We start from the raw sequence: 24,654 nt of genomic DNA, 5'->3' as shown, positions 1-24,654 counted from the left end.
TGTGGGGAGGGTAGGGGCGTGTAGGGGGGTTGTGGGCGAGGAGCAGTAGGTGGCTGTCTTCTTGGGAGGCCTGTCCCTTTAGTGCATGGCCGTCATTGCTTAGAGCCTTAAATCCATTTTGTTTTTCAGTTGATGAAGGTCGTGAATGAAATGTGCCCCAATATCACCAGAATTTACAACATTGGCAAGAGCCACCAGGGGCTGAAGCTGTACGCCGTGGAGATCTCCGACCACCCCGGGGAGCACGAAGTCGGTGAGGCTGCCCCTCCGTGGTACCCCTGCCCTGTCATGTTGGGTGCCTTCTTAAAGAGCTGGGAGATGGGTCCCTCTGCGAGAACATTCATGCAGCAGGACAGGAGCTGTCCATGCCTCACTCTCACGTAGACTGATTCTGTAGATTTTGGTTCTGTGAACCTCTTTTCTTGAGATCCGGGCTATCGACTTGTTTAAGCTAGAAATACCCTCCTTTCCTCCAAATGGACTGTATTGAATTCAGTCCTCAGCTCTGAGACTGATCACACTAACCAAAGAAGAAAGTAGCCAGAGAAAATTCTGGACTCCCTGGTCATTAATGACTCAAGTTAGAGGGGGTCTCCTTAATTTTTTTTTGATTTCAGTCCTCTTTTCAAGCATTCCCTGATTTCAGCCATTTCCCATTCAGTCACTCCTGAACCTGTGTTCTCCTCTAGGTCAGAGGGGCCTCTCTGCTTTTTCTGTGGTAAATCTGCGAGCCCTTTAGAAATCTGTCGATATTTAAGTGCAGAGATTTGTCTAATTCATTCAACTCTAACATTCATCAGTATTTCAGGAGTTCCTCTAGGAGTAGCTTTTCAAGGGTAAGGGCTTTGTTTCCCGGTAAAATCACATTTTCTCAAAAGCATAGCTTGGCCAGTGAGGAAAGGAGAGCATCGTCAGCTCGTACCCGGCACCGATAAATCCCGACACTGAAGCAACTGAGCGTTGAAGAGGAAAAGCTCAAAGGCGGCCCCCTTTACAGAATCGTCTCGCTGCTGATTTGCTCTGCTGGACGATCTTCTGCTTGTGCTTATTCAAATCTTTGTGTCTTCATAAAATGTAATAGGACGTTCTTTTAAGAAAAACAGTTGCCTCCCAAAGGAGAAAAATAATTGCTGTGGCTTGTGTTTAATTTGTACATTTTAAACCCTAAGCACTGTGTGATTTTATCTATTCTTGCTAAATAAGAATAAACATTATTACCCTGTGGCTGGTATCATCTAAGGTTTTTCTACACATTTTCTTATATACCTGACTCTTTGGGAATAAAAAATTATACTGATATAATTTTGGAGGTTTATTTGAAAGCATAGATAGGGCTAAAATTGTAAGTTTATATTACTCAGAGATTTTTTTTTTTCCCTAACACAGTGTGATAAGGGCTGTTTTGCTAGAAGCATCCGTTATGAACCTATATTTTTCCCCCCTTTGAGTAAAGGTGAGCCTGAGTTCCACTACATCGCAGGGGCCCATGGCAACGAGGTGCTGGGCCGGGAGCTGATGCTTCTGCTGATGCAGTTCCTGTGCCAGGAGTACTTGGCCCGGAACCCACGCATCGTCTACCTGGTAGAAGAGACCCGGATTCACATCCTCCCCTCCCTCAACCCCGACGGCTACGAGAAGGCCTATGAAGGGGTAATGGCACCACTTCTCTCGCCGCATGTGGCAGCTCTAACTGCAGAGCATGCTCGGCCATGAGTTGATATAAATTCCACAGGACAAGCTTTCTTTCTGAGTGTCTCTGCTGAGGCAGAGGAACCCATAAGGCTTATGAAAGATGCAAAGCAGGGATTGAGAATTATGGGGAACCTGAGAGGTGGACATGCCAACAGACTGCAGAAAGTGAACGTGAATAGTAGCATTGTTTTATATATACAATGATAATAAAGAATAGAATAATAATAACACCTAACATTGATTAGCGCTTAATCAAAGCATGCACTAACGTTGCTTATTACCTGTATCCTCTCATCAGTCTCTGAGGAGAGTTGTTTTATTATTCTTATATATTGTTCATATTTCATGTTCTAATTATGATATAGAATTTGTATAGGTTACAGTTATGTATAGAATATACAATGTATAGAATTATTTATAGCGTATAGTTAGTAGTATGTTGTGTGGTGTATCTATAATGATATATCACAAAATCTGAGAATAAAATGGAAAAATATACTTAAAACAATGGTACCTTTCAAATGCAAGCTTTATGATGCAGAATTTTGGTTGTGTTTATTGGTGCAAATAGTTGGTGAGGGATTTGCCATGCTCACTAGTGAGCCAGAAGTATGGGCAGGCAGAGAGAACGTATTGATGTGGTGGCTGTTGATTTTGCAATGATGGAGTCTTAGACTCATTACTACTCGGAGTTTCATCCGACCAGTGTAGAAGAGATGAGGGAGGAGGGGTAAGAAGGGACCTAATACTTTCTGAGCACTGCCGTGTGGGGGGTGCGGTTCTCTGCATTCTCTCTTTGGAGTGATTTGGCTATATTATCCATCACCCACCAAATATTACTAGCAAGTGTTTCAATGTTCTCCTTTGGATGTCATCTTTGGGAGCGAGGGTGTGTAGAGGCTTAGAGACACACCCCAGAGGGAGGTGGAGGTGGCTTGTGTGTGAGAGGCAGCACTGTCCCGAAGTCTGTGAGTTCCTCATGTTCTGAATTGTCTCCCAGGGCTCAGAGCTGGGAGGCTGGTCCCTGGGACGCTGGACCCACGACGGGATTGACATCAACAACAACTTTCCTGACTTGAACACGCTGCTCTGGGAGGCAGAGGACCGAACGAACACACCAAGGAAAGTTCCGAATCACTATATTGCAATTCCTGAGTGGTTTCTGTCTGAAAATGCCACGGTGAGTAAAAATACCCCATAATCTATAGAGCGGCGAAGGCCGACGTTAACACCCCCTGGTATTTGCAGAGAATGTGACATTTTCTTAAAGACAAGACAAAACCATTTTTTCTTTCTTGTTTTCTCCAAAAGTGGGGAAGTGTGCTAGATAATAACTACCTTTTTTTTTTTTAAATTTTTTGTTTATTGCAGTAACATTGGTTTATGACATTGTAAAAATTATAACTACCTTTTAAATTGATATTTGAGGAGATTCTTCACAGAAGAGAAATCATTTAATTTTATTTCTTTACAACCACACAGTGCTTCAAAAACAAAAACAAAATTCTCCTGAATTGTACGTTTATTACTATCATCATTACCCTCATCTTTGGCAGTTATCCTGCTATGAAATTGTCCTTAGCCCTCACTGATTGCTTGAGATATCTTATTTTTATTTTAATAAGTCCCCATGGATTTGTTACATGTGGTACTTCTTCAGAAAGAAAAATGCAATTGGATGAGAAATGTTTCTCTTAAATTTCTTAGGTCTTGTTTCACAAAGAATATGTTATAGAAGAAATAATTCTCATGAAATTTTCCAAGCCTACTCTGCCCATAGTAATCTGCCTCTTTATCCCTAGACTTTGATCCTATGTGTCCTTCAAGAGGCCTACCTTGATTGCTATGTAAGTGAGGGTTAGGTTCAGCTGCAACAACAGAAAAACCAAAATAACAGTAGCTTAACAAGGTAGAAGTATCTTTCTTTTTTCACATAAAAGGACTCTTGAGGCAGACAGGACACGGCCGACCAGAAAGAAGCCCCATGATCATCAGGAACCCAGGACTCCTCTTCTGCCTGCACCATGTTAGCATGTGACTTTCATCCTCAAGATGTCATAATCCAAGATGGCAGTGGGTGCTCCATTGTTGTGTCTGTGAAGGAAGAGGAAAGAAAGGGTTAAAAAAATAGAAGATCCTCCTCTATGATACTTCTATTTCCTTTAAGCAGTATTCCTAGAATTCTTACATACTACTTCTACTTAAATCTCATTGGCCAGAATTTAGTCAAGAGGGGTTATCAAGCCATTGCAGGGAAGGCTGGGAAATGCTATATTTTAGGCAAGCACATTGCAAGCTCAAAAAGTTTTTAAAAATTGGCTTCTTTTCCTGAGGAATCAAGGGAGAATGGATGAATGGACAGAGGGCAGCAGCTCTCTGGCCAGCCTCAGAGCTCCAGCCCACAGCACATGTGGGTACCACTTACTGGAAGAGGGCCAGCATGGTTGCCTCATTTAGCGATTCACAGGATGGTGTTATCCAGGCCCTCAAGAAGCAACTGGTCAAGTGATGGAGACAGACAGTGGCAAAACAATGTGGTTTAGTTAGGATGCCCAAGGGCGGCTACTGGGGGTAGAGGATTCAAGGGCCTCTGGGTCTTCTGGATCTTTTCTCACGTTTCCTAATTCCATCCTATAAAATCCCCATTTCTTTCAAACTAATGTACTAATGACATCTAGCAAAGCTGAGAATTCAAGTGCTGTTATAATTTCGGAACCCTTGGACCAAAGTTGGAATATGATTGCCTTGGAATATGATTGCCAGCTTCCTTAGCCCTAGGCTATAAGAGATAAGTAATTATTTTAGCACAGTCATACAAAGTCTTTGGATTTCAGTCTTTGCTCTAAGACTAGAATTTAGTTTTTTGAGCTTGTTATTCGTGAGAAGTACAGGGAGACTTACACAAATCTACCATCACCAATACCTTTCTCAGTTGTGGATTACGTAGATAGATAAGAAATCAGCAAAGGTAAAGATTTTAATAACAATTAACAGGCTTGACATAGGGGATCTATAAGAATTCTACAGCCAGCATTAGAGAATACATATTCTTTGGATAATCTCTGGAGCATTTTCAAAACTAGATGATGCTCCAGGCCATGAAGGAAATCTCAATAAATGTCAGAAAATAGGAGTCAGGCAGACCTTGATTCTCTCACCACCATACAATTAGACTTGAAGATAATAATAAGATTAATGAGAACATCACCATGTATTTAGAAAATTAAAAAAAAACAACTTCTAATTAATGGGTCAAAGAAAAAGATCATACTGGTAATTAAAAAAATAATTAGAACTCAGTGATAATGAAAACATTACACATCAAAATTTGTGGAGTACAGCAGAAAATAGTGCTTTCAGGAATTTATCCCTTTAAATGATTGTATTCCAAAAGAAAAAAAGGCTGAAAATGAACTTAAGAAGCTAGCAAAAGAATAACAGAAGAAACCCCCAAAATTTAGAAAGATTGTGATTAAAAAGTAAGAGCGGAAATCGATGAAATGATAGAAAACAAAGAAATAAAATGAAATAATTTGTCTGCAGAAAGAAGCATTTGACAAAATTTAACAATCATTTACAATAAAATCTCCTAGTGAAACTTTATAATATAGATGATTAGTTTCAGGGTGAGGAAGCCTATTTTAAATGACATTAATCATGAAAGAAAAGATTAATAAATTCAGTTACATCTAAATAAGAAAGCCTGTTCATCAAAAGATTTAAAAAACTATAATGAGAGAAGCTAAAAACTGAAAATTATTTAAAAATTATATAATTGGAAAAGAATTAGAATTTTAAAATATATAACGAATAATAAAAATGTAAACAACTCAGTAGAAAAATGAGTAAAAGATATGAAGAGGCAATTCACGGAGGAGAAAACATATGGTTAATAAACATGAAAAGATGTTCAACGTTACTAGTACTAAGGAAATGTGGAGAAGAACATTTTACACCCATTGATTGGCAAAATTAAGAAGTCTGACAGTACCCAAGTGTTGGGGAGGATATGGGACAGTGGATCTCTTACACCTCGTGGGTGAGAATGTAAATTAGCACGATGACTTTGGAAAATAATGATATTATCTTGTGAAGTGGAATATGTATATATGCTAGACTCTGCAATTCCACTTCTGGTGACTGATGCAAGATAAATCTCAGCACATGTGTACCCAAGACAGTACAAGAACTTCCAAAGCAACACTGTTCATTATAGCAAAAAAAATGGAAAATTACCTCTATGTCCATCATCACAAGAATAGATAAATTAAATGCTGAGATCACCATACTGAAGTGAAAAAGACTGAACTGTAGCTTTTTGTAACAGCACAGATGTATCTTAGAAACATAAAATTGAAGGAAAAAAATTGCAGAAGGCAACATCAGGATGGTTGCCCCCCACCCCCAAGTGAGTGAAACCAAATAATACATTTTTAGGCATACACATATGGGATGAAAAAGAGAGAGAATGAGAATCGTACCGTTTAGGGGATAGCAGTTACTTCTGAGTGGGAAGCAGGAGGATGGGGCAGAGGGAAGCACGAATGTACACGGAAGTTGTCGGTAAGATCTGGTTCTTGGGTTGGATGGTGGGTTCACAGGTGTTTATCATATCAAAATATATAAAGGAAGAGGACCAAGTATGGACCAATAATGATACTGTGTAATGAACTAAGTTCTATGATTAGTCCCATGCAGGGCGCCCAATGTGTTTAGAAACCAAACGAAAACAAAACTTACTGAGTCCTATCAAGTCAATATCATTCCTTAATCAGTTTTCTATGCTGCACAGTTAAACCATTTCCAATGTTTATTTCTTTTCTTTTCATTTTATCCTACTGGAATTAACTTCATAGGGATTAGCAATTTATGATAAATATTTGATTCATTGATCAGTATTTGATCATATCAAGCTTTCTAATTTTGGCTTCTAACATTGTCAGTTTTCTTTTTTTCTTAATTTTTTTGTCATTAAAAAAATGTCAAGCATACAAAATTAGAGAGAAAGCTGTAAAGGACTCCCGTGCACCCATCTCAGCGTCAACACTTATCAATTCCTGCTTCATCCACATCTTCACCCACTTTCTCCTCCTCCCCAAGCTTATTGAAGCAAATCCCAGGCTTCATATCATTTCATTTGTAAATATTTCAGTAAGTATCTCTAAAAGATCTGACTCTCTTTTAAAACCATAAGTTATTACCATTATCTTATCAAAATAAATAATTTCTTAATATTATAAAATATCCAGTCTGTGTTCATATTTCCCCTACTACCATTCTCAATCTCTCTCTCAAAGTTTGTTTAGATCAGGATCCACCTAAAGCCCATTCATTTTGATTGGTTTTTGATTGATCTTTTAAGTCTGCTTTAAATTGTAGATTTCTCCTCAATCATTTTTCTTTTTTCCTGGCAATTTTATTGTTGTTTATCTTGTAACAACTAGGTTATAAACAACTAGATTGTCTTGTAGCATTTTCTGCTGTCTGGGTGCTGCTAATTGCTGTTCTTGTGAAGTCATGTAACATATTTCTCGGTGTTTGTTGTGAATTGGCACAGTAAGATTCAGACCAGAGTGGACGAGATAAGACAGGGCTTGGCAAACCACAGCCTGTGGGCCACATCCAGCCCAGACCTGTTTTTGTAAACGGTATTTCACTGGGACACAGCCCTGCTCATTCATCTGCAGATGGTCTATAACGGCAGAGTTGAGTAGTTGCCACAGAGACTGTGTGGCCCTCGAAGCCTAAAATATTTACTATTTGGCTCTTTGCAGAAAAAGTCTGCCGACCCCTGGACTCGAGGCTTGGTCCAATTCAGGGCTGGGTTTTTTTGGGTGTGTGTTCTTCTTCCATTGGGAGACACCTGTTTGGTTATGTCTCTCTCTGTGCTCTTCGTAGCCATTGATGAATGTGCCTGACCCATTAATTCACTGGGGTTGCCAAGTGTTGATACTCTGATTCTGTCCTGCCCTTTTGTGCATTAACTGGAATATTCCAACAAAAGGAAACTTTCTTGGATTTCTCTTTTATTTATTCATTGTTTCCGCAAAGTCCAGTTTTCCCCAGACAGATTTTGAAATTCTAAATTTTGCCAAGATTATTCCATAAAATTATTCCTTTTCCACCTACGTCCCTGTTTGGAAAGCCATGGAGAGAAAGCAGTTTCCTTCTTAATTTATTTATCAAAGCGTGTTTAAATTTGGAATGCTCACAGGTGGCGGTGGAGACCAGGGCAGTCATAGCCTGGATGGAAAAAATCCCCTTCGTGCTGGGCGGCAACCTGCAGGGAGGCGAGCTGGTGGTGGCGTACCCCTACGACATGGTGAGGTCCCTGTGGAAGACGCAGGAGCATACCCCCACGCCCGACGACCACGTGTTCCGCTGGCTGGCCTACTCCTACGCCTCCACACACCGCCTCATGACTGATGCCAGGAGGAGGGTGTGCCACACGGAAGACTTCCAGAAGGAGGATGGGACTGTCAATGGGGCTTCCTGGCACACTGTGGCTGGAAGTAAGTCTCTGATGGTCCTGCTGTCATCATGGGGCCAAACGATAATGGACCGCTGGGACAGGGTGGGACCCTGCAGCCCATCTCCTCCCATCCCTCTTTTCGTCATTACTGTCAGCATCATAGCTACCCGGGTTAACCATGTGCAAGGTGCCAGCCCTCTCCACAGACTCCCTTGTAATCCTGACTACAATCTTGGGGGGGAGGGGTGTGGCTTACTCCCTGTTTTATGAACGAGATGACTGGGGCTTGGAGACTGGAAGGGATCTGCCCTGGCAAGAACGGGGCAGAGCTGGGGTCTGTTTGTCTCTGGGGCCTGCTCTTAGCTATTGAGCTATTCAGGTTTAATAGGGTCAGAAATTAGTAAACGTAGACTTAGGGGAAATATTGGACCGAAAGGCAAACCCAGCAAAGTGGGTAGAGGATGCTGGTGCCCATGCTGGAGCCAGGGCTTTCACCCAGAGCTGTTTCCATTGTAGGGGACATCCTGTGCTGTAAACCTGTAGTTAGGGCTGGGCATTGATCCCCGCTCAGGTGTGAAGTGACTCCGAGCTGCAGGTGTGTCCTGAGTCCCATAGTAAAGACCGTTTCACACATCGCCCATCCGCTGGAGGTCCACAGGCAGCCTCCCCATCATACCAGAGCATCTGGTCGAAGCCTGACTGTGTGCGATGCAGGGAATATGTGGCATTGCTCCCGGCATCCACGTAGGACCAGAGAGTCTTCCAGTAGAGACTTCAGGAATTCCTTTGCAGCAGCCACAGAGGACCCTGTGGTCTAAGTTTCAGGATAAGCACTTTGTTTCCTGTATCAGGGGTGCTCTTGGCCCAGGGATCCCAAATGAGGAGGGATGAGGATGTCACATTCCCTAAGGTCCCTCTGCATTGGGATGACAAGACCCCAAACATAATGCTCATTGCCTATTTTCTTGACTTTGTGGGGATTGGTCAACCAGTGATGAATTTGAAAAATAGACCTGAGTTCAAATTCTAGTCCATCACTTAGATGCTGTGTGACCCTGGGCAAGTTAGTTCACCTCTCTGAACTCCCATATTTTCCATTTGTAAGACAGTAACGATGGCAACGATGATGATGATGATGACGATGCATCTAGGAACTGTTGTGAGGATTACGTAGGTGATGGATGTGGGTGTGTTCTCCGTCTGGCTTATGGGAAACAGTTATGATAACTTCCCATCTTCTCCCCTTCTGCCCTCTTCCAGTAGCATGCTCACCATGAAACCGCTTTTATGAGCATCTTATTCTCTATTTCCCTCTACTAATTAACTTTAATATTAAATTTAATATTATTTTACTTTGCTAGGGATTCAGCCTCCACATACTTTTCAGGTATGTTTCCACCCTTGGGAAAAGAAGAATAAAAAAGTAGTAGATATATTTGTTCCCGTGGCCATTTTAAAACAAGTACAGAAAGCTTGCCATTTTTTTCTTGGACGGATACCAAGCAGAGGTATTTTATTTATCTCCATCGTGCTTTTGCTCTGTACAAAATTTAAAGCAAAAGCAAATCCCTGTCTATCAAGAAAATTTCCCAATGGCCAAAAAGCATTCTTGCTTTTCAGTTCGAGCCCTAAAAGCCTGCAATAACCTTGACGTGAAGTATCTGTTTATTTCTTATGGCTGCCGTGACTAAATTGGGTATGGACACAGCTGGATTTGTCAGGGTTGGGTCAACAGTAACATTTTGAAAAGGTGACTGCCACATAATCACATCAGCAGCATTTGATTTTTTCTGTCAATTATATTTTCCATTATTTCCGAGACTTCTATGGCAGAGCCATGTGGTGGCTGGAGCCTTTTTAATCATTCCTCCTCCTGGCAGTGTGATGCATCTGCAGATTCATTTCTTTGTAGATTAATGAAATGCGATTTCTAATTTCCTTCCCTCCCCCTCTACCTCCCCTCCAGCTTTTTGCTCAGTTCTTGCTCACTCATTAGCAGTGCACTGACAGTTAGTTAATGGCGAGAGGGGCGGTTGAGATCAGGGTCCAATACATCTCAAAATGCACATCGTTTGTAGTACGTGCGTTCTAACTCCCAGGTGATGTTGGATCCTCTTTGTTGGTGGCTGTGAGCCCGTGTCCTCTCCCCGACAATGAAGACAGATGTTATGATGGCACTGGGTTCACAGAGCTTTAAGGAATGCTTTAAGGCTCCGTGTTCCACGTTGAAGCTTGTGACAAGAGCAGGATTCCAGCAAAGAGAGAGCACAAAGGAATGTCTTGCTGTCCCCAGCCAGCACCGAACGCTTATGAAGAACGATCCGGGTCATGCCACAGCTCCTTGCCCGCACGTTTTGCTTTTGAAGTCATTCTTTACCAAGTATTCTCAGCTATGTGACATTTGCCGAGGGGCTGGAAGTCAGCAGCAAAGAGAGCCTGGCCCAAGCTTTTCCACGCTTCTCCTGGTTTCTCATCATTTTACCAATTCTTCTAGCGCTGCTAGTGCTTTGAAGACACATATTGCAAAATGGCAGGCCCACACCAGAGTTTTTAAATATCAGTTTATTTAGTTCAGTACTAACAAGGCCTAGCAGGTTGGGAATAATGAAAATGTTAGTGCCAGGGGAGCCCAGCCCTCCCAGGATGTCCCCCCTGTGATTAAGCGGTGGCTGCTTTGTCTGCTGGCCTCCCTGTACTCTCTGTAATTCTGTACTTTGAGTTCAACTGAATGAGATGAACTGGCGTTTGGATCAACCTTCTTCAACCAGACCAGGCCCCTGCGAAGGGTCTTCCATTGACTTGGTGCTGTCTCACCTCTTTTATTCCTCTCTTCTCCCTGTTCTTGTTTTGTCACAGGTGTTGTGGCTGATGACGTGAATGGTTTGAATCTGGAGTCCGGTAGAGAGAGTGGCCGTGTGTTTCCTACCATTTTGCCTGTGACTTGATGGTTAGGCAGGAGACTGATACAAAATTGCTCTGGACAAAGCTGTGGTTTTTAAACAGACATTTATGCTGAGGAATGCATCCCTGAGTGTTATGTGGGCTGAGAAGGGAGGGAAGTCTGGGCCGAGGCTGGCTGAAGTGCAGGGGGACCTGCTCTTTTTCTCAGTCAGCACAGAGACACCCAGCCCACTGAACTTGCACTCCCTGTCTCCCTGACCCTCAGAACCCACGGAGGGCTTGTTGGAGGTGCCTTCTCCTGGGTCAGTGCTTCCTGGTGGTCATGCAGAACACAGCTGCAGTGTGTTCCTGCTCATCACCCTGTTCTCTAAAACAAAAATTTTGGGAAAAGAGCCACTGAACCTTTATGCCACCCAACACTTATTTATTCATTTCACAAATATTGGGTACTGTAGTGGTTGAATGATGCCTCCCCCCCACAAAATGTACGTCTACTTCCTAATCTCCAGAACCTGTGAATGTCACCTTCTTTGGAAAATGGGTCTTTGCAGGTGTAATTAAGTCAAGAATCTCAACATGAGGTCATCCTGGGTTACCTGGATGGGCCCCCAAATCATTGGCAAATGTCCTTATGAGAGACAGAAGAGGAGACACAGACACAGAGGAGAAGGCTATGTGAAGACAGAGGCAGAGTTTGGAGTGATGCGACCTTAAGTCAAAGAACTCTAGGGGCCACCAGAAGCTGGAGAGGCAAAGAAGGATCCTCCCTTAGAGCCTTTCGAGGGAGCATGGCCATACCTGGAATTCAGACTTCTGGCCTCTAGAACTATGGGAGGATAAATTTCTGGTCTTTTAAGTCACCAAGTGTGTGGTCACTTGTAACAGCAGCCCTAGGAAACTAACAAAGGGACCGACTCCATGCCGGGCTGGGTGCTTCCCATCCTGTTGTAGTCGTGTCAGGATGTGTGAGGCTTGTCTGCTATCAGGCCTAGCCGATGAGTACATTTGCCCTGCAGCCCCAGCAGCCTGCTCTGTCTGGAGATAAGAGCAAGATCTTGGCATCACTCACACCTGGGTTTAAACCTTGACTCTGGCTCTTTCCAGACACATGATTCTGGATACATTTCTTGACCATTCTCTGCCTCAATTTACTTATTTGTCAAATTGTGCAATGCTCCCTACCTCTCTGCTGGGTTTGCGGTCAGTGGATGCAGAGTGCTAAGGACAGGTCCTGGCTTACATAAGGCACTCAGTAATTGGTGATGTGGATAGCTATCTTTATGAATTAGAACAGAAAACCGTTACAGAGCTGTAGCTGAGAGCAGCATAACTATAGAGATAGATTTAAATACTTAAAATCCATGCTGTTCATTAATGATACATTTATTCTAAAAATAGTGTGTTAAACTGAGTTTAATAAAACAAACAGAATCTTACCTAAGAAGCCCTTGTTTCTGGCCTCTTTTTGTCAAGGTGTTCTCATATAAGCCCGTCTCCCCCATAAACCGTTCTGGCTCAGCTGCATCCTCTCTCTCGACTCCCCGTCGCCTCCCCCAGCATTTGCTCTAAGTAATTTTTTGTCTACGGTAGATACTCAACATCTCCTTGTTCAAATGAAGTCTTCTGAATCACAGTCTTGAATGTTCTTGCTGTCTCCCCAGTGCTACTTTGAGCATCGCTTAGTGACACTGTTGTCTGGTTGGCTTGGCAGGTCTCAACGATTTCAGCTACCTTCACACAAACTGCTTTGAGCTGTCCATCTACGTGGGCTGTGACAAATATCCACACGAGAGCGAGCTGCCGGAGGAGTGGGAGAATAATCGGGAATCCTTAATCGTCTTCATGGAGCAGGTATGGCATGGGCACATGGCTGTCGTGGGGCTAGCTGAGGAACGAGGCCCTTTAGATGGCTGAAAACGTGAGACCAAATTGGTGCTTCAGAACTGGCTGTTGTCCTGTTCGGCCACGGCAGTGTTGGGAGGAGCCATTATCCATTAACACTTGACTAGACCCAAGAAAGTGAGCTCTGAGTGGATGTCGATGGCTCCCACTGGTTCATGGTGAGTGAGACGAGTTTGGGGAGTTCTCAGATGCTGCTCTGTGGGGAGGGGTGACATGTGTCGAGCCAGCATGCCCAGGCCCCTTGTATAGTCTGCTAGGGCTGCAGGACAAAATACACAGACTGGGGACTTAAACAACAGAAATTACAGTTCTGGAGGCCAGAAGTCCAAGATCCAGGTGTCAGCAGGTTGCTTTCATGCTGCAGCCTCTCTCCTTGGCGTGCGGCTGACCACCTTCTCGTGGTGTCCTCACACGGTCTTCCCTCTGTGTGCTTACACTCCTGAGGCCTCTGAGTGTCCAAATTTCCTCTTCTGATAAGGACACCAGTCAGACCTGATCAGGGCCCACCCTAATGGCCTCATTTGAACTTCATCACCTCTTCAAAAGATGCTATCTCCAAACACAGTCACATCCTAAGTTACTGGGGGTGAGGACTTCAACACGGGAATTTTGTGGAGGACACACTTCGCCGGTAACAGCCTTCAGGCTGAAGAGTCACTGCTGCAGGCAGCAGGGCATTACCTGGGGCAGTTCTAACAAGTGTCTGTCGAGGTTCTGCTTGCAGCTGGTGAGGAAGCCTGCTGCATACACTAGACCCTCACACGCCTTCCCTTCCTCCCACTCTCGAGGACACACCGTCTTGTAGCATTGAGTAAACTGGTTCTAGTTTGGTGCTAAAACCAATTGAATAACATCCATGCCCCACTAAGGAACAGACTAACTAGAAGCCAGAGGAGTAACCAAAAAGAATGTTCAGCCTCAGTTATGACTCTACCTTGATTCCATCCATTAAGGAGTAAGATCCTGAGGCTGTACACGGAGGCTGCCCCTTCTTCCGTGGGTTGTCACAGATGAGTCAGAAGCCTTCGGCCAATGGCTTGGGCTGCCAGCTTCCTGGTACCTGCACCTCCACACAGGTGGCAGAGGTCGCACCAGGATCTAGCATCCAAGTCAGCCCAGGGATCTAGCGTCCAAATCAGCCCAGGGAGGGTCCCAGACGCTCAGTGCAGCCCACAGAGCACTTCCCTGGCATGGAAGGGTGGGAACTTGTTCTTCCCTCTTGGGAAGCGGTGAGCACACTTTCTGTCCCCACCCTGGCATTTTGCGAGGGAAGGCTCTTTTTCATTTCATGTATGAAAAGATTGAAGGCCTTGACTATAGCAACCTCATCCTTCTAAAGTAATGATCCCAATTTAGCCAAAGAGCCTCCTATGGATAAAATGCTTAGGCCTAGTAATATGTATAAAGAATGTCATTGGAAACAATAATATGTCACCTTGTAGTGTCACATCATTCCACAGATGGGGAAACTGAGGCACAAAATTCAGAGTTGATGTGTGTCATGACAGCTGATCAGTGGGAGGGCGCTGTAGACTGAGCTGTAGTTGACAGGAACTTCTTTGACTCTTTTCTTCCCTCTCTGACTCTTAAGTTGTTAAATTTATATATTAAGTCTATATAGTCCAGGAAAGTCAAAATAAATGTGCCTATAAAAAATTACGTTCTTGGGCCGGCCCCATGGCTTGGCGGTTGGGTGCGCACGCTCTGCTACTGGTGGCCTGGGTTTGGATCCCGGGCGCGCACCAAGGCACCGCTTCTCCGGCCATGCTGGGGCCGCGTCCCACATACAGCAACTAGACGGATGTGCAACTATGGCATACAGCTGTCTACTGGGGCTTTGGGGAAAAAAAAAAAAAAGAGGAGGATTGGCAATAGATGTTAGCTCAGAGCCGGTCTTCCTCTGCAAGAAGAGGAGGATTAGCATGGATGTTAGCTCAGGGCTGATCTTCCTCACAAAAAAAAAAAAAATTACATTCTACTTTTAGTGGATGTGTTTTTTATGAACCATCTCAGATCGTAATATTTTTTAAACCTTTGGGATATTTTAACTCCAATGGAAGATTTTCTAGTGCATGGACCCAAAAGGACTATGAAAATTAACACACCAAACCCAGGCAGAGCCAGCGAGCCTTTAAGCTACATGTGGCTTTGCACGGGTTCTTGGCGGCCCTGGGCGGCGTCCGGTTTATGTGCCTTTTTGCTGTGCCGGTTCGGTTGGGTCAGGGGAGTTGGTGGGCTCAGCCTGTATCTCGTCCTGTTTGCTGAGCAGGTTCATCGTGGCATCAAAGGCCTGGTGAGAGATGTACATGGAAAGGGAATTCCAAACGCCGTGATCTCTGTGGAAGGCGTTAACCACGACATCCGAACAGGTAACTCGAATGTATATAAACTCTCAGGAAATATCCGTTTCTTGGAGTGTTTCACTTGGGTTAAAATCATGAGTTGAGCACCGGAGACTTCTTACTCAGAGCTGAAGTATCAGCTCTCAGTAAAAAAAATTTTTTTTTTTTTTAAAAAATTTTAAAATTTTTTTTAAAAAATTCACTCAGAGGCTCCTTCCTCTGACTTTCCACGGAGACCCTGGGTGGTGAGGTTTTCAGCCTGTGCTTTCTGGCTTCTCTCTGTCCCCGTTTCCCACATTACCTGTTCGCAAAAATTTCACAGATGTTTTCTCTCATTTCTTTTTTCACTTTAACGCTTTGGGGGAAGCAGGTCCTTCTTTCCCCCTTATTCAGGTGAAGAACAGGAGCTCCAAGAGGGGCAGTGGCCCCTGGAGGTTTAAGAGGCAAGTGGGCTCAGGTTCAGGTGTCCCACTCCCAGGGCTGTGTCCTTTCTGCTCACGTGGCGCCGCCCTGCTGGCTGGAAGATAGGCTGCAGACACTCTGCTGATCTGTATGAAGACTGCCTTAGTCTTTTTGATTAGAAAGTGATATGATAACAAGTCCAGACTACCCCAGGACTGTCATCACCTCAGATGGCACTTGGTGTGTTCAATGGGAAATGAAGATACAGTGACCTTGACTTTGATGGATGATGTTCGCAGCATGATGCAATGACGGATGCGTGTGGAAGAAAGAGGACTGGCTGAATGCTAAATCAGATTGTCTGCAAGAGTTCTGTTGGAGATGGTGTGTCCATAGCCATGTTTAAACCTATGCAGAGGTATCTGTACGCCGAGGGAGACTCCGAGGTCATAGTCTGGGCAGATACTCTTGGCTTTGGTGTCAGCTGCAGTGAGCTGGGCGTTGGGCCCTGTATTTGTTTCCAGTGGGTGCTGGGAAAAATGACCACAAACTGGGTGGCTTAAAAAAACAGAAATTTATTCTCCCACAGATATGGAGGCTAAAAGTCTGAAATCAAGGTGTCAGCAGGGCCAAACTCCCTTGGGAGCCCTCCCGGGTAGATCCTTCCTGGGCTCTTCCAGCTTCTGGTGGCTTCAGGCATTCCTGAGTTTCCTTGGCCCCATCACTCCAGCGTCTGCCTCCGCCTTCCCATGGCCTCCTCCTCTTCTGTCTCTTATAAGGACACTTGTCATTAGATTTAGGGCCTACCCGGCTAATCCAGGATGATCTCATCTCGAGATCCTTAATTACATCACGAAGACCTTTTTTCCAAATAATGTCACATTCATAGGGTCTGGGTAGTCAGATGTGGACCTATATTTTTGAGGGTCACCATTCAACCTACTACAGGTCCCTTCCAGGAGCAGAGAACAGACTCATCAGCAGGAGACAGGAAATCGGGATTGCCATAAGATAGACCTCGTCAGCCCTCAGACACACTGGAACCACTGGGAGAAGCCAGATATGACGCTGACTGAGCAAGTGTTTAATATGGCCTGTGCCCCTTGGCCTGCACTGTGCTGGGCCGGCCAGCTGTCCTGGTTTGCCTGGGACTGAGGGGTGTCCCAGGATGTGTACCTTTCAGACTTAAAATAGAGACAGTCTCGGGCAAACTAGGTCAAGTTTGTCATCCTCCTATGTTCCCCATGTGTTGGGACCTGTAAAACGTGCGACAGCCAGGATGATTCATGAGGTGCAGATGAGGAAACAGAGGCTCAGCCTTGGTTCTTCTCTCCCACGCCCCACGCCCAATGTGTCAGGAGGTAGATGCAGAATCTACCCCTGCTCACCTCCTCCTCAGCTGTCACCCTAGTCTGGCCTGCTGCCTCCTACCGAGTCACTCTGGTACCCTCTGGGCAGGCTCCCCCTCTGTCTGCCCTCAAGCCTTACAGCCAGGGTGAGCTTGGTACCAGGCAAGTTGGGCTATATCACTCCTTTCTCGAACCCTGCAGGGGCACCCCAAAGTACTTAAGGTGCCTCCCCGGCCATACAGAATCGGGCCGCTAATTATGTCCCAAATTTCTTCTCCTACAGCTTCCTGGGGTGACCAACTCTCCTGGTTTGCCCAGGACTGTTCTGGTTTAAAACTGACAATCCCGAGTCCCAGGAAGCCCCTCAGTCCTGGGCAAACAGGGCTAATTGCTCCCCTGTGTTTCCTGCCACCCCGTCTCCTCGGCCCCCACCCACCCAGTCCCCCTCAAGGACTGAGGCCGCGTGTTGGGGTCCTCGCTCTAGCTGCTCCTTCTTTCTGCCTGAACTTTCTTCCATGGGGCATCCCGTGGTTCCTTCCTCGTCCTCTCCCCTCTTTGCTGAGATGTCACCGTCTCAGTGAGGCCCGCCCTGACCACCCCGTGTAACACTGTGCCCCTGCCCCTGCCACCTGCTGATCGCTCTCACCCTCCCCACTTCCTTCTTTCCCCGAAGCGCTCCTCCCTTCTCACACACCTCATAGGAAGCTGATATTTATCGTGCTTGTTGTTTGTTTCTGCCCCTTCCCCTTGCTGCTAGGGCAGGATCCTTGACTGTTTTGTTGTTCATCGGTGTGTTACAGGCACACTGCCTGGCACTCAGTAGGTGCTCAATAAATAGTTGAATGAACGGATGAGTTTGAATGAATGAGTGGACATGATGTGGTGTTTCTGAGTGCACAGTGAATGACTGAGCTGGGCTTTGAGCCACAGGCTTGAGACTCTAAATTCAGTGCCCCTTACTTATCCCCATGCTGTTCCTCCTGCAGGGGAGAAGGGGCCTTTTCCCCCCAAACTGTTCACATGCATTAACAGACTCTGTTCTCCCAACAAATGATTGCATTTGACCCGCAAGGAAACAGAGACTCTGGGACATTAGGACGGGGTGAGGCTGAGATTCAGACCTGGCCGATGTATTCTATGCCAGGCTGCTTGCCAATGTAGCTGGTACAGAAGGCTAATTATTGTTTAAATGGGTGAAATGTATCTGAAATACCAAAACATAGTAGACTGCTGTGTAACACTGCGAACCGTGTTCTTTCCGTGTAATTGTCTTTTTTCTTCCCTCGACAATATTTTCTAAACATCCCTTCTGCTTGTCCTTGAGGATCTTATAGCCACTGACCACGTGGTTTCACACTGTGTCGCGTGGCATTTGGTACAGAGCATCCCCTCCTAAGCATCCACTGCTTCATTCATTCATCCATTTACTCATTCATTAATTCAACAAATGCAGATTGCGCACCAGCAATGGGTCAGATACGTGCAAGGTGCTGGCAATTATTGTGAATGAAAGATGCTATTGATCCGGCTCTGCACAGGACTTGTATTTTAAACATTGCTAATGAGCTCCTTTCAAAGAGTGATTTGTAAAAGAGCCTGGACCATTCCTTCAACTATTAGTGCCTAGTACGCAATGTGAGAAAACATGGGTTTTAAACAGAGTGGGAGATGAAAAGGCCCTGGGGCCCCACAAGCCACCCGAGTGTACTTTGCCTAATGAGCTCTGAGTTTCAAGCCCCTGTAATCAAGGAGACAGTTTTGATGAACTCCTGGGAAACACATCTCCCTGTATTTCCCCTATAAATAACTTCCCAGCGTGTTCTCATGATGGATGAAGCCCATGCTTCACACATGGCTCTTTATTGTGTTTGTTTTAGCGTCTTTCAGTGCTCACCATCAGCCCTGAATTTGCCTTGATTTCTGCCTGAGGCTTATGTGATCTGACAAGTTTTATTTCAGGAGGGATTTTGCATAAAATAGGCAAGGGTATTAAGTGGAATTCCACAGGGAGGGACACTAGTAAGAATGCTTTCTAAATGCATGTAAATACGTTGGCCAAACGCCTGGCTCAGGGTGCCGCCTGAGTGTCCTTAGTTTGGGGACATAACCTGACCTACTGACGAATGGACATTCCCTAGGGCCTGGGTGTGCCTTCTGTCTGTAGATGCCAGGCGATGCCGGCTGTGTGTCAACCTCCCTGGCGGCTCCGCGGAAGCTCACCTCTGAACACAGTCCCTGCTCAGTGGAACAGTAACCCAGCACGCCATCCCCTGAGTCTCATGATGCGGATTATTCTAGACTTTCCTGCTGGTCAGGGATAGAAGCAGAGATAATGAGAGCCTCAGGGATAAGCGTGGGGAAAGCCCAGCCAAGAATTTCTAGGGGAGAGGATGCCCTGCCAGGCGGAAGAGAGAATCAGGCCTCTCCATGTTTCAGAAATGGAACCTTTCCGATTACAGAGCTGACACCCCCCATGCTCATTCTGTGAACCTAAACAAATTCCTGACAGTGTCATTCATTCTTGTAACTTACCTTATTGAGCACCTAACCGTGTACCAGATTAGAGATCCTATGATAACAAGACGGGTATGGCCCCTGACCTTGAAGAGCAGACGTACGTTCTAGTGGAGGAGACCTATGAGTAATTATAAAGGAAAGTTAAAAATTATTTGCAGACTATGATCAGAGCCAAGAAATAAAATAAGAAAGAAAGAAATCAGGTAATATATAGAAACAGGTGGGAAAGCCAAGGATGTTTCCCTCCCTGAAGGGATGAGCACAAGCTGGCCTTTAGAAGAGCAGGGAACAGCATTCCAGTCAGAGGAAACAGTCACTACAAAGGCTCAGGGTCAAGAGTTGAGGAACAAAAAGCCCTGTGTGGCTGGAGAGTGGTGGGCAGAGGGGAGCGGCATGTGGTGACACGGGAGGGGTCAGCAGGGCCTGGGTTTGAGTTTTGCTCTGAGCACTTAGCCTGTATCTGAAAAAGGTGAATCCTCAGGCTGACAGTCTCCAGTTGCTTGTCTAAAATGGGTAAAGTTGTACCTGGATTTTCTTTGAAGACTTATCCAACAGGGGCATAGGAACAGCACAGATTGCTTTTAAATTATGAAGAGTAGTTTTTATTATTTAAAAAAAAAAAAGAAAAAAGAAAGAAACTTTAGGCATTTAAATAGAACCTTAAGGCCTGAGTTTTCAAAAGATGAAAGAGAGCTGACCCAGCACAGGAGTTGGGGAAGAGCAGGGGGAACAGCATTTGCAAAGGCCCTGAGGCATGAGATGTGTGTGGCCCATTCAGGAAACCACTGTGAGGTGTTCAGAGTGGCAAGAACGTGGGGATGTGGGATGCGGATGGGGAGGGCAGGAGCTGGGGTTGCAAGGGTGTGGGCCTTTGGGTTTCACGTGACCGTGTTCTAAGGGCAGGTTTAAGTACAGGGTGCTATGATGTGGTAAGAAGGAGGCTGGCCACAGCGTGGAGGGTAGACTGGGGAGGAGGTTAGGGGGAGCCTTCTGGCTTTTGGGGGGAGAAGGAGAATCACAAAAGCTTCTTATCAACATCAGTTTGAATCAGTAGTGCTGATAAGCATTTATTCACTATGGATTTCTTTCCCTCCCTCTCAGCTCACCGGGCACCTTCCCTCATGAAAACCCTGCCCCTTCCCCGGGTGTTTCAGACTGACCTCACAGTGCCCTCGAGGCGGACGCCCCGCTGAGAGGCCTCCCCCTCCAGAGGCCGCGGCAGGTCGGCAGGCGGCCGGCTCTTTGCCTTGAGTCCACTCTGGCGTTTGTGGGGAGAAGGCACCCGCAGAAGCTGAGGCTTCACATAAAGTGTTAATGAGACATTTGGTTTCACGTTCACGCATTTCTCTCCATCCCACTCAGTCGACTCAGCATTGAGGACGTACATGCAACATACTGTGAGGTGCTAAAGAGTAAGACGCAGGCTCTTAAGGAGCCTCCAGCTTAAGGCAGGGTCCTGACAGGAAAAGGAGGCCGTTCCCCCTCGAGGTCGCCCGGCCTGTAGGACAGGCAGGATGCTGAAGGGGTGGCTCCCTCAGGTTTGCCCGGGGAGCTGTGGGAGCCAGAGACGTCTCAAAGGGAGGCTGCATGGTGAGGCTCAGGCTGCAAGACAAATACTCTCGCCTTCTGAAGAGCCATAATTGGCATTTTCTGTAGTCGAAAATCCTGCATTTTCACAAAGGAAGACACGGGGTGCAGTGCCGAGGAACGCCGGGAGCCACCTGCCTGCTGCGTCCCTGGGGGTCTCGGGTGGAGTCCCGCTGACAGCAGACTGTGTGTGTGTGTGGCAACAGCTGCCTACGTGAGTCATTTTCATAGCATCTCGTGCTCTCGTGAGTGCACGGCATCGAGTGGGGCGCCTCGGATGGATAGAGATTATATGGTTTTAAACATGATGCTTCAAAGTGTTATATATGCGCGTGTGGGAGATCGCTATGCACAGGCACGTACACACGCACGCAAGCACGCACGCACGCGTGCAGAGTTTTCTCCCATCCCTTAGGAGACCTCAGGGCTTGTTTAGACAAGTAGGCCTTGCCTGGAGCCTCCTTAGCCCTTCATCAGATCCAGCCTTTCCTCTTCTTTACCTGGCACCAAAGCTTTGGACCAGGCAGGGCGTTCAGACTATCATAAGAGAGAAAACCAACCCTGGCCCTAGACCACCTGCTAATTCCTAGCTGTGTGACCTTGTGCCGGACATTACACTTCCCTGGGCATCAAATGACTCATGTAGAAAAGGGAACATCACAGGACCAACATCCTGAGGTCCTTGGAGCGTTCAGTGGGTCGGCGGCTGCCTCGTCCTTCCACGTGCACGTTCACAGTGCGAGTGGCTGGTGTCTCCTTGTCTGTCTCTTGGCCTCTTTAATGTCAGGGGTCTAAGTGTCCTCAGTAGGTTGTAGGCCCCTGGGGAGGAGCGGCCTCAGCCTAGAAGCCACTCGACGCGACAAGGAGCTAGCCTAGAGCTAAGGATGGACCCGGGTCCCATTAGGTGCTTGTTGGAGGACTGACCAGTGGTGTAACTGGCGGGTCGGAGGCTCAGCCTTGCAGGCCCCATGTGGACCTGTCCCTGCAGCTTCGAGTTTCTCTTGGCCCCCGGGGGCCATGGAACAAAGACCACGGAATGAGGTGCACATACCAGGGCTTCCTTCCAGGCCACTTGGCCCTCATCCCATGTAGTTCTTTCCTTCTCTTTTCAGAAGTGAGGAGCCCCACCTCTCTTAAAAATTACTATTCTATATTTATAGCCGTCCTAAGGGAAGCCAGGAAGCCAGGCACAGATGGTTTTTCAAGATGGCATTCTGTGGCAAGGGCATATCGTTTGAAAGTTCAAGTTCATAATGAATGGTGTGTATTGTCACAGAAGAAGGAGTGTTAGCTATCATTTCTCCATCTCTGCTCATATGTATTAACACCATGGGGAGCCTACACCCCAATCCCCTTCCTGTTAAAACCATTAAGGTAGCTTCCAAAGAGGAAATGTCTTGGCTTCCAAAATGCGTTAAGAATTTGCATCTGCAGGGGCTCGAATTCCACGCCACCTGCCTCTGAGGCTTTCTCTGGCCAAGAGGTTGGTCTTGGAGTAACAGGGCTGGTGGTATCTGTGTTAGAAAAGAACCGCTCTGAATTCCTCTGCTTGCTTTCCACAGCCAGCGATGGGGATTACTGGCGCCTCCTGAACCCCGGAGAGTATGCGGTCACCGCCAAGGCAGAAGGTTTCACCTCGTCCACCAGGAACTGCATGGTCGGCTATGACATGGGGGCCACGCGCTGCGACTTCACACTCGGCAAAACCAACCTGGCCAGGATCAGAGAGATCATGGAGAAGTTCGGGAAGCAGCCGGTCAGCCTGCCAGCCAGGCGGCTGAAGCTGCCCGGGCGGAGGAGACGACAGCGTGGGTGACACCCCAACAATTGAGACATGTCCTGGACCCCTGCAGATTAAACCACCATGGTCGTAGCTCCGTAGAGGACTTGCTCACTGTTTTCTCTGTAATTCAAGAAGGCCCGGGAGAATGTGTGCACTGCAAGGCTGGTTCCCGGGGAAGGGCTGAAGGCTAGGGATATTTTCTTTTCTTTGTTCCCATTTATCTAAATAACTTGGGCAGAGCAGCAGAGAAAGGCTGGTAGGAGTGAGAGAATTCACCAAGGCAACCTGGGAGTCTGAGAAAGCGAGGAGCTTGCCTGTCGAGGGCCTCCTGGCTGCACGGGAAGGGAAACCGTGCTTCCCCCGTTTGCGTGACAGCGAGAGTTCCCTTGCATTTGCAATTTGCACGGCTAAACTGCAGCCTTCCCAGGGCCCTGCTGTCCCAAATGTTACTGTTTGAGATGCTCATGGGCATTTTAAGGGAATCCACCCTCTTTGGTCTGGGACATTCCAAGCTGCTGCAGATAACTGCTGTACTCTGTTGACAATAGAGACATGACCAAGTGAGCCTTGGTCAGCCTCTAGAGTCAGTTTCGTTTCCCTTCAACGAAGGATCATGTTCATAAAAGGGGAGAAAGGCTGCAATCGTGCAAAAGTGGTTGTTGGGCAGCAGGTGTGCACTGGGGCTCACAGAGAACCCCCCAAACTCCCTGCTGGTCCAGTAGCCGCGGGGGCTCCCTGGGTGGGGAGGGCAGGAGGTGCCAGGCTTCCTGAGGGACCAGATGTCCAGCCTGGCTCTTGTCTTTGACCTGCCGGGACTTGAAAAGAGCCAGAAGGAGGCTAACCTGCCCTCTCTCTGGTCAAGATAGTCCTCCTTTCCTGGGAATGGGTCCTAAGTTGGCCTGACCTCACTATGGGAGTTATTTTTGGTGGGTAGGATGCCGGACCTTCCAGATTAAGCTAAATTTGATGAAAAGCTCTTAGAATTATCTGTGGAGCGTTGGTTCGGGAGGAGTTATTGAATTACCATGCAAGAAAATTTGTCTCACTTTTTATTAATGTTGCTGCCTCACTCACCTGGGGAGAATGAGAAAAATAAAGAAAGCAAATGGTGAGATCCTTCAAGTGTGTGGTTTTCTGGGTAGACTCGCAGCTGCCCGGACGTCTCTGTCTGCAGTCAGTCACCCTAGAGAAGGCGCCTGCCTGGGGAGGGCCATCCTGCACCCCAGTCCAGCTCTGTACCATGCTGACGGCTATATGTTCCCCGCCTGCTTCCCAGGAGAGGCATGTGCTTGGGTGAAGTCATCCTGACGCTTGGGACCCACTAGTGACTCCTGGGGATGCCAGTGAGCATCTTTCCAGAAAAGATCCTCATACAACTTGCTGACAGTCTACACTAGAGATTAGCAAACTTTTCTTATAAAGGATCAGATAGCCAATATTTTAGGCTTTGCAGTCTATAAAATCTCTGTTGCAAGTACTCAACTTTGCTATTGTAGCACAAAAGCAGACATACACAATACACAAATGAATGGGCATGGCTGCTTTCCAACAAAACTTATTTGCAAAAACATATCGCAGCTGGCTTTGGCCCCCAGGCTGGGTCGTAGTTAGCTGACCCTTGCAATAAACGAGTATCGTCCAACAGAACATTCTGCAATGATGGAAGTGTTCTGTGCAATCTAAGCAGTAGCCACTGGCCACACTGGC

At 46.4% G+C, this 24,654-nt stretch overlaps 1 protein-coding gene across 1 annotated transcript in view; it reads left to right on the top strand.

Annotated features, from left to right (window-relative positions):
* CPXM2 (carboxypeptidase X, M14 family member 2) overlaps positions 1-24,057 on the top strand; it is a 138,837-nt gene extending 114,780 nt beyond the window's left edge. The window contains exons 8-14 of the mRNA XM_087432768.1: positions 130-253; positions 1,454-1,650; positions 2,693-2,872; positions 7,907-8,204; positions 12,777-12,916; positions 15,237-15,336; positions 22,727-24,057. Coding sequence (XP_087288894.1) covers positions 130-253; positions 1,454-1,650; positions 2,693-2,872; positions 7,907-8,204; positions 12,777-12,916; positions 15,237-15,336; positions 22,727-22,980 — 1,293 coding nt within the window. The 3' untranslated portion in view covers positions 22,981-24,057. The remainder of the gene's footprint in view (positions 1-129; positions 254-1,453; positions 1,651-2,692; positions 2,873-7,906; positions 8,205-12,776; positions 12,917-15,236; positions 15,337-22,726) is intronic.
* The last annotated feature ends 597 nt before the right edge of the window (positions 24,058-24,654 follow it).

This window comes from Ceratotherium simum, chromosome 6 (assembly GCF_057802395.1).
Source record: "Ceratotherium simum simum isolate JZ-2026a chromosome 6, ASM5780239v1, whole genome shotgun sequence".
NCBI lineage: Eukaryota > Metazoa > Chordata > Mammalia > Perissodactyla > Rhinocerotidae > Ceratotherium > Ceratotherium simum.
Note: the sequence above shows the minus strand (reverse complement) of the source record. Positions and strands in the feature narration are given on the sequence as shown.